Genomic DNA, 10,537 nt, shown 5'->3' on the forward strand with positions numbered 1-10,537 from the left:
TAGAAATAATGATCAGCCATAGATTTATTTTTTAATATATCTGCAATGGAAAGCGTAGTTAAATTGCCTAAATAAGTTGACATTAGTGCTGTAATGCTTAGTAACTTTAATGAAACATGCAAAAGAAGGATAACTGAAGAAGAGAATTGTTGAAACATAGTAGATATTCTCAAGTATATATCTTAGCAGATTTTGCTTTCTCAATCTTTTTAGGCAGAAACTGAGTCCTATTCGGCTATCAGGAGTCTTCAGGTATCAATTGAATATTCTTTCATAGTGATAGTATTCTGAACTTTGGAAATTAGATTAATTATAAGTTAATTGACCACACTTTATTTCTAAATGAAAAATGCCAGATGTGTCTGGAAATTGCAGTGTCGGATTGGATAATACTTATCACAATAATTTCTTTTAAGGATTCTTTTTCTCCCATGAACTACCCTTTGGCCATTATGGGAAATACATGTTTGACTATTACATCTGGTAAATATTTCTTGAGGCATCATCACTGTACTATAAATAAATAGCTATACAGATATCATTGGAATATATTAGGTGAAGGTTTGCATGAAGATTCTTAAATTGCAGCTGGGGTGGGCAAAAGTGTGCCCATGCCGATGGACCTTAGGGCCTGCCAATATCTCTGCTGCCAAAGTTTGTCAGGTAAAACCTTTTGCAAATAAAAGAATTTAATGGGAACAAGATCTGTTGCAAAGCAGAATGCCATTCTCAACCATTATAGGAATGCCTAGAATCACATAGATATTCTTTAAAAAATGTTAATGGCGAATGGCTATAGTTGGTCCCTTTTGGGAAATGGACCCATCTGTCCAGGAAAAAAAAGAAAAGACAAGAGTGAACTGGTGTGACAGAGAGCAGAGCAGGGGCTATAAAAATGGCAGGAAGCAATTTCTGTTGTTTGGCTTCTTAAATATCATTTACTATTGGCAGCCATGTTGTCAGTAGACAAGCCCTTGTATGGCAGCCATTTTATGTGAATATCCAGAAGACATTTCTTGAATTCCAGATCTGTCCACCAAACCAAATAGAGTGGCCAGTCTCTGGAATAAAACTTCAGTGAAAAGTTAATGACAACATCCACAAGAACTCCATGCAACTTAATGATAATATCCTCCAGAACTATTGTGAACTATTGTGAAGGCTTTTTATTTGTTCCTTAAACAGCCAAACATTTCTGTAAGCTCCCTCTCTAAATATAATTTGGCATTCACAGCAGCTGCTCAGTTAACTGCAGGTTGCTATTTTATACATGGATTCATAGTGTAACATTCTTAGAAGCCTCTTGGTTGGAATTCTCCATGTTTAGTGTCTGGATAATTATAGTTATCAGAGGTTACAAATCTCTGTTCAATCTCCTTCCTGCCTTTTTAGGGGGTATTTTCAGCCTCATGTATCTGGGGGCTGTTTCACAGGTGCTAGGATGACACATATGCCTGGAGCAGGGATGGTTATCTCTTTGACTAAGATGTCAGCTGAACAAGCAGCCTCTTTTGGAGTGCTAACTGCAGCTTCCCTGTTGTTTGGAATTGTCAATTGGCATCTTGAATTTTTCCAAACCCAGGAGGGTTCTGCAGATTGGATCCTTTAATTTTTTTTAGCACATTATTTGAAAGGAAGAGATTTGAATTTATCAGGACTGAATGCCCACAAAGCATTGGATTAGAGCAGTGGTTCTCAACCTGTGGGTCGGGACCCCATTTGGGGTCGAATGACCATTTCACGGGGGTCGCCAAACCACGCTGTCCGCCATTTTTTTCCCTTTTCCCTAGCTGTCCTACTCCCTCTTATTGGTGGCCACACCCACTTGGGGGTCACCACAACATGGGGAATTGTATTATGGGGTCACGGCATTAGAAAGGTTGAGAACCACTGGATTAGAGTGTGTAATGGACTGTGGGAAAGACTGAGGGATTTGGCAAGGAGACACTGCCAAGGGAAAGATCAGATAAGAGACAGTCAGATTATAGTGGGCAGGGCAAGTGGTTCAGAAGGGACCATCTTTAGTTTGTCAGGCTGTAAAGAAAATGAGGTGGGTGTGTGGGAACTGTACTGTACTGTGATTCCTATCTGGTTTACCCCATGAGGCTGATATCAGTCTTGCAAGCACACAGTTACAATCCCTTCTCTTCATCTCATTTAGAAAGTCTTCCTTGATGTTCTCTTTTAGACAGATGGATTATTCTACATGGCCTCCTTGATACTGACCTCATTGGAGTTAACTAAATAGGAATCACAACCAGATGAGCTAATTTTATTTTATTGTAAAGCTAGGTTGACATAACCATGCAAGTCTGAAAGTACAATTCTTCCCTTATTTCCTTTACATTCCAAGAAACTAGGGAGGGTCTATTCAGAGCCTTTTGCTCTTCCCACTAGCCATTGGTGGGCTGTGCTGTCTCTTATCTGACTGTTCCCTTAATAACATCTCTTTGCCCAGTCTCCAAAGGTCTTTCCCACATACTATTACAGAGTATGTGATTTTCATAATATGGTATTGCTATAATCTGTTAGTAGAGATGCAGAACAATGGCCCTCTACATATTGCTGATCTATACATGACTCTGGATTTTCATCTCAGCTTAGACAGAGTGATCCAGTTCATAGATGGTTGGAAGCTTTAATCATGTTTGTTTAAACAAATGTCTATTTAAATTTACTTACGTATTGTGATTCTTAAAATATGGTGCTAGTTTTGATTAATGTGCTGATGCTGATTCTTAAAGCATTGGTTATGTATGTGCTTTGATTTGTAACACATTGACTAAAAAATTTCTTAAATAGTCTTCTGAACTCAGCAAATTTCAAACAGTTTTTAGGGGACAAAAGGTCTTCTAAAGCCACTGAAAGACTGGTGATTATCATTTTTCAGCTGTAATTCAAATAAACCTCTTACATGCAATAGGATTATTTTAGTAAAGTAAGTAGAAGGTTGTAATTTATATTCCAGAGCAATTCCTCCACCCTCCTCCTCTGCTTGCTGAAGTAACTTCTGCCAAGGGTGCTTCGACTTGTTGTTTATGCATTTTTTATTTGAACAAGGTGAATGTAGCTGCTGAAGTGGCAGGGTATGAAACAGTCTGCCCCTGGGCTGCATAGTTGGTCTGGCAAGGACTGAATAAGCAGCTAGGTATACACAGTTGGGGAAACTTCACCTCCTCCATAGCAAGCTGTGATCATTTTTTTTCAGCCAGCTATGAGATTCGATAAGCTTCTCCCAAGCCCAAAGTTCACATTAGATTTTATTTTACCCAAATACAGCATTACAAGCTACTTTCAGAATGCATGGGGTTGTGTGTGTATGCATGTGTAACAAGCACAGGCTATTTGGCACCTCATCCTTGACTGGTTTTTGACAGTAAAGTAGGGAAGATCAATCATCCTGAAAACCTCATGTGATCCCCCACCCCCAACCCAGCCCTTTGCCATTCAGATTTGGTAGCCAAACACTGAAATTTGGTGACATAAATCACCAAAATCTAAAAGAAGCAAAACAACACTGTTAATGGCAGTTTAATGCATTTTACTTATTTAATATCTATTTGTTTACTTACTTACAGGGCTTATATGCCACTGCACTTGAATTTAACTCTGAGCGGCTTACATACCCTATTTATGTAAATGTGATTAAAAAGTATACACACTAAATCACAAATAACTATAGAATATAAACTAAAGTGCCAGAGATAAATAACATTCTAATTTAAACTCCAAATTACAGAAGGGAGCACCTGGTTTTGGTGGCCTTTCTGAAATCTAGCAGAGGAAGGGTATAATTGCAGAAAGCATTTTTCTGCTGACAGAGTGGCAGTAGCAGCAGGGCAACAGTTTCCAAAGTATCAGGGAGCTGTCCTTCCTGAATTTGAGAAGTTAAAAAAAGCTGTAAGATGTTACAGCGCAAAAACCCATTAAATAAACTACTTGGGACATTTTTTTGGTTTTGGTGCAGATTCTGGCTCTTATTCTGGCTTTACTTCCTGATTTTAAATTAGGCATTTTTTTTTAATATTCTGAGACCTGAGAGTAATAAAAAACAATAGTAACTTGCAATATCAAGTGTTGCTTCAAAAATTTGACAAATCAAATATCACCACATTTCCCAATTTGTTTTAAAATGATAACATTGTGAGTGCCACAACAAAAGGCTTTAAATGGATTTATTCAGAGATTGGATGTCAAATAAGATGTTTTCCCCATTGTGGCGGGAAAAATGCTTAACTGAAGATAACTAGTAAGCAGTAGCTGATCTTGACAAATTAATCAGGGTTGGACTTAGTTATTTATTTGACTAGGAGATTATCAGGAAATCTTTTTTGACTGAAAAGTCTGAGAAATATCCAGGAAAAAGCAATACCAAACTATTTCTGTGTTATTTTAATAAAATTATAAGGCTAATCCATGAAGCCATCAGGAGATAAACTCTCCTTGAAGATTTTATCAACTCTAAAATCATTGGGAGGCCTTATCTGGTGCCATTTGCTGAAATTTGAAATTAAAATTACAGCCTGTCCAGTGTATTGTGAGACTGTTCAAAGAAAATGGCTCAAAGGTCTTTCAGTCATCAAAGCTGTGGTTAAAGCTAGTTGGGAAGAATGAAAGTTATACAGGAAGTCCTTGACTTACAACCACAATTGAGCCCAAAATTTCCATAGCTGAGCAAAACAGTTAAGTGAACTTTGCCCCGTTTTGTGACCTTTCTTGCCACAGTTGTTAAATCACTGTTAAGTTAGTAACATGATTGTAAAGTGAATCTGGCTTCCCATTGATTTTGCTTGTCAGAAGGTTGCAGATGATGTTCACATGGCCCCTGGCACTGCAACCATCATAAACATGAGTCAGTTGTCAAGTGTCCAAATTTTGATTATGTGACCATGCGTATGCTGCAATGATTGTAAGTGTGAAAAATGGTTGTAAGTCACTTTTTTCAGTGCTGTTGTAACTTCAAACGGTCACTAAATGCATTGTTGTAAGTCAAGGACTATGTGTAGCCCAAACCCTCAAATGGTGAAATGTGGTAATAGTGGAAGCAGTTCATCTTCATTTTGTAAAGCCGATGTCAATAGTCACACAGATCAGTGGGAACAAATTGCTATGTGTTGCGTGAGGGAGGCAAAGATTAAATCAGTCATGGTGAAATTATCTCTTCATGCAGAGTATCTTGTATTTAAAAATCCAAGCATGATAGATAATCACAGTCTACAAGGCTATCTACTTTGAAGCTTAATTTTAAAGTACTTCTTAATTTTCTTAGAGTATTTTTTGAACAGTTTTTATGTGAAAAACAGGATGTCCACAGTGAGAGACAAGATGGTAGTGAGAATGTCCAGTTGAAGTCCTACCCCTTTTTACACATACATGTGGCATATAATAAACAAGGGCTAGGGCCTCCATTCATTGAGGCCATTATCTTAACTTTTTCACTCCTACCTGGATGCCTCTGAAAGTGGTTACATTGGTTTAGACCAATGTTTTTCAAATGTGGCAATTTTAAGATGCTAGTTCTGGCTGGGAAATTCTGGGAGTTGAACTCCACACATCTTAAAGTTGTCTTGTTTGAAAAACACTGTTTTAGACTATATGGTTTAGCAAACATTAACATGAATGATGCATTGCAGGCAAATCCCTAATATAGATGCAATTGTTGGCAGTGATTCCATTCTGGTGTTTCATGTTATTTAGTTCTAAACTTTAAATTTGGTTTCTCTCTCTTGATTTCAGGCCAGCTGTTTTGGACAAAAACGTGGGTGACCTTTCTACATTGAATGAAGTCGGTTACCAGCTACGCATCTGAGAAAACCAGAAGCCCAACCAGATGGCTTCTGGAGTGTTTCTTGCCGCACTTTACCCTGTGATATGTGGGGGGAGGGGTGGGAAGCTGTGACTATTTATTATGAACATGTAAGGTTTTTATTTATGATCTCACCAAGAAAGTAGGAATCCTAGAAGTGACTATGGTGGTATTTTTTTTTTTTTTTTATGTTTCAATTCAGGAAGTGGAATCAAGGAAAAGAGAAATTAGAAACCGTCTTCAGCTGTGATAATACTATTACTCTCCATCAAGTTGAAAAATATGTGTGTGTTGGGGATACTAGTGTGGTTTGGTTTTCTTTTGGACGGAAATTACTGTTTCTGTGGTGGCTCTCTTTTCTGTTGGCTTGGAGCATCGTGTGGTGTTGTAGGAATTAGGAAAGACAATGCTGGAAGTATTTTTCTCCATGGTATTTAAAAAGGCTGGGAGGGGGGTGGTAAGCTGCAGTCAGAAAAAGGCATGGCCCGGCATCAACTTTGCTTGTCTGAGTCTCATTGAAAAGAATGAAGTTTGCAACCCTATGATCCCTTTTAGTGGAGCTTAACAAAACAGAAATTGCTGCCGGACCTCATTCAACGTGACATTCAGCAATAAAATATCAAGAGTTTATGTGATCGGGGTTTCTTTTTATTTTTCTTCAAAATATCAACATTACCTCAAGAATCTTTACTACAAATATGCAAAACTAACAGTATTTTGATTTTGTAATGGATTTGTACTGTGTTCCCAGTTTTTTCTGGTAGCAGAGCCCACCCCTTCTGCCTTATGTGCATGTGTACAGTGAAGGAATTTCAAGTATTATGATAAGGAGGTCTCTTTAAAAGCACTGAAGTCTTCTGTTTAAGATTGAACAAACTGTTGAAGTTAATTGCCTACCTTAAAAAAATCCCTGATTCAATAATGATTTCACAAGAAGCAAATAGCCAACCTTTTGCAGTATTTTTTGTCATGTAGTCTTAACCTCCGTGGTCAAAGCACAAATGGTTCTGGTGTGAATCCATGTGGTCTTGTATACAAAACAAGCCCAGAATCTGCCAGTACTAATCCTGTTCTCTGTACGTTACTGGTGCTTCACATGTATAATAGGCATTTTCCATTTTGCTTTGAGAGCATTCTTCAGAATAGAAAAAAAGGGGAAATTTTGGATCACGCTGAAGACTAGAGTTCATTGTTTTGTACAGATGACCAGTGTAGTAAAAGTCAATTTGTGTGTTTAATCCTTTAAAACAATACCAGAATCTTAAGAATGCACTACTCTTTGTGTTATGCTGATGTCTTAACATCTGTTATCATAATCAAACATTCCACTTGAAGTTATGGTCAGTGTGCTTGAAGAAAACAACCATCTATAGACATTGAATTCAAATCAAAGTGAATAAATAAATCCATGCCCAGAGGAAAGTATCTTCACAATGCAGCAAGGATATGTTATTTTGGATAAAAGATAAATTAATTAGCTTGTTCCCTGGGGATGGGGGAAGCTGCTGGATAACTGTGAACTGATGCAGATCTAACACTAGTTACCATATCTGGATTGCAAAATCTAGAAGGCCATCAGATGGCTTTAAATTGATGTTCTTTGATGCCATCTAATGGTCATCTAGAATTCTGTAACCCAGATATGATAATCCTATCCTCTTCACTTATTGTAATCATGTAAATAAGTAAAGAGGCAAGAGCATAGTAGCTCAGCATAACTCACTAGTTTTGTTACATGTATCCCAAAGCAATGTTAATTTAATGTAACCAGATTCACTCAAAATATATAACTTCCTATCTAGAGCCTAACCATAATATAAGTTTCTAGTATACAAGTTAAGAGATCAGAGTGGTATGTGAGTGCATTTCTCAACTAGCAACTCATAGTATCTTCTAGAATCAGCCATTCCTTGTGCCAAAGTAACAGCAATAAGAACAAGACTTTCTATTATTTCTGTGATGGTTGCTATGAAGACAAAGTGATGAGCAACTACCATGGAAATAATTAGGTCTGTGTGAGAATGGTGGGACTTCATATTCATAGACAAAGAAAGCCACATCCAGCGCATGATACTACCCTGCTAAAAGTAAATGGAGGAAAAGAATAGTTTTCATGTAGTAGAAGTGATGGATCTTATATTTCAGCTTTTGAGATTGGGTTCCTGGTAAATTCTAACTTACTGATAACCTAAAGCAATTTTTTAAAGTAAGTGTTTGGAATCGATTGAAGAAAAAAATGCTAATTTAAAAAATAGCATTTTTTTGGTAATCAATGACTATCTATTATGAAACCCCTAACGGTGATTTTGCTTTTTAAAATTGATATTTATTATGTATTTGAAGTGTTTGAGCATAATCCTTTATGGAATTTGCTTGCACCAGTTTTCTCAAGATTAATGGGCATGATGCAGGAAAAATATGACCAGATTTTAGCTATCTTTCCAAACCCTTTTTATCCTTTGTATCCAGGACTATGGTTTTCCTTCTGTACACATACATTCTAGAGCAACATGTACCCATCTTTTTTAAAAATTTTAAAAATTGTGAGTTTGGTGACTAAGCTTGTATTGTCATTACTTTGTCAAATGGGATTCTGTTTCAAATATGAAGCATGCATGATTTTTTTCTTTTCTTATCACATGTATGTTTTGTGCAGCATGAAACTTTAATAAAATGTCTTAGAAGACTCTTTTTTAAAAAAACAAAGTATTTGCAAATTGTTTTAAGGTAAATATAGCTATAGAGTTTATATAACTGATGCAAAACGATTCAATTGTGTGTGTGTGTGTGTGTATCAACTAGAGCTTCATGTGAGGAATTCCACATAGAAGGGGTAGTTTACTAGAAGGTACAGAAAAACAAAGTAAATCTGTTTTTTCAGGTAAATCTTAGAATCAGAAAGAAAATTTTTTTTGAAAGAAATACAAAATTAAGAAAAAGGGACGAGAAAAAAAAAGAATAAAGAAATGACTCATGATCTTGCTTCCAGCAAGTGGTTCTGGCCACATTGTCTCTACTACTCTGGAGACATCTTAGTTTGCCACTGTCTTACCCAAAAGTCAAGTACAAATATTTCCAGATAAGTTTTTACGTGCCACCAGTAAAACCACTATTTATGCAATTTGAATGTATCATGCAAATATGCTAATTTTGCATCATTAATTTTTTTTCTACTAGCCACAGCAAAATGGAAAGAACAAGTGAGGACAATTATACTCTGCCTGCTGAGTATGGTTGTGCTCAACACATATCTTTTCTGCAGGTTCACAAAGCACATTCATAAAAATTCAAGCAGGTTATCACTTAACTCTCTGCTCATCTATCAGCCATCATAATCGGAACATCTTTTGTAAGATAGTTGAGGGTTTTTGTGATTTAGAACAGCTCAGTTATTACTGTTGTATTTACAAGTGCACATAATGTATTTTAGACCAGACATGTCAAACTCGCAACATCATGTGTCGGAACTTTTTCCCCATTGCCGGCAATGGGGTGGGTGCGGTTTTCTTGTGACACGTCCGGCCCATGGGCTGGCAGTTTGACACCCTTGTTTTAGACACTCATGAAAGACACACAGGGAATGTGGTTGGGTCATAAAGTAAAATAGTAAATCTTAAAATGAGAGCCAGTTTAATATAGTGGTTAAGGCACTAGACTAGAAGAAACGAGTCTATGAATCCTAGCCTCACCTTAGGCAAAAAGCTAACTGGGTGATTTGGGGCTAGTTACTCTTTCTCAGTCTAAGGAGGAGGCTATAGCAAAAAAATATTGCCAAGAAAACTGCAAGAATTAGTCCAGGGAGTCATCAGGCATCAAAACTGAGCTGAAGGCACACATGCACGCACACACACACACACACACACACACACACACACACACACACAGGCTTAAACCCCCAATTTCATGTACTAAAATCTTAAAACTTCTTTCAAAACAAGACTAAATATTACAGCCTATTTATTAGTAATTACACAAAAAGGTTTAGCCCCAGATGGAAAAATATTGGTTCTCCTTGACATATAGGAAGCTACCTTGCCTTGTATTAGTCTACAAATCGAAATCAGTGATGTTTATACTGACAAGCAGCAGTTCCAACTGGTATCTCTCAGGGATGCTAAAAAAATGAAAATTGGGTCTGCTAAGCATATGCTTAATTGCTGCACTATTGACGTTCCACACCAACATGTTCATAGGGTTGCTTCAGCAATCAAAGCAGTAAGTCTTTAAAATTCTACCATAAGGGTAGGGAGTAAAGTTTAGGTTACAATCCAAAACACTTAACAGCATGAGGGTACATTCAGTACAAATAGGTTCTGCTGAAAACATGCTGACTTTTATCAATGAGCTATACAATCCAAAGCATATTTGCATATGTTACATGTGACATATTAAGCTACTAGCAAGCATCTTCCCCCAAGGTGCTTTCAGAGTGCAGAGGGATAATTATATTAGGATGATTAAACTAATGAATTGCATTTCCATCTGTTCAATCAATTCTCTATAGGGAAGAACTGAGTCTGGATTTTTTTTTTTTAATGTAGCAACCTTTATAACAAAGACATCAGGTACATCCTTTTCATTGCTGTATGTATTCAAATGCAGTTAATTAGCTCTGCTCTGTTTAAAAGAAAATATGTGGATATCATCATAATTTGTCGGACTCTCGTTGAGCAGAAATACTGAAGCTTGGCATCTAAGAGCCCACTTTATCAGAGAATATGTCAGAACAGC

At 37.0% G+C, this 10,537-nt stretch overlaps 1 protein-coding gene across 3 annotated transcripts in view; it reads left to right on the plus strand.

Annotated features, from left to right (window-relative positions):
* VASH2 (vasohibin 2) overlaps positions 1 to 8,495 on the plus strand; it is a 37,381-nt gene extending 28,886 nt beyond the window's left edge. For 2 of the 3 annotated variants that reach the window (XM_039359625.1, XM_039359624.1), the window contains exons 8-9: positions 214 to 252; positions 5,737 to 8,495. In XM_039359625.1, the coding sequence (XP_039215559.1) occupies positions 214 to 252; positions 5,737 to 5,809 (112 nt within the window). In that variant the 3' untranslated portion in view covers positions 5,810 to 8,495. The remainder of the gene's footprint in view (positions 1 to 213; positions 253 to 5,736) is intronic. The other variant, XM_039359627.1, reaches the window with a different exon arrangement.
* The last annotated feature ends 2,042 nt before the right edge of the window (positions 8,496 to 10,537 follow it).

The sequence above is a fragment of the Crotalus tigris genome, unplaced genomic scaffold (genome assembly GCF_016545835.1).
Source record: "Crotalus tigris isolate CLP2741 ecotype Arizona unplaced genomic scaffold, ASM1654583v1 scf7180000019097.2288821080:1192077, whole genome shotgun sequence".
Taxonomy (NCBI): Eukaryota; Metazoa; Chordata; class Lepidosauria; order Squamata; family Viperidae; genus Crotalus; species Crotalus tigris.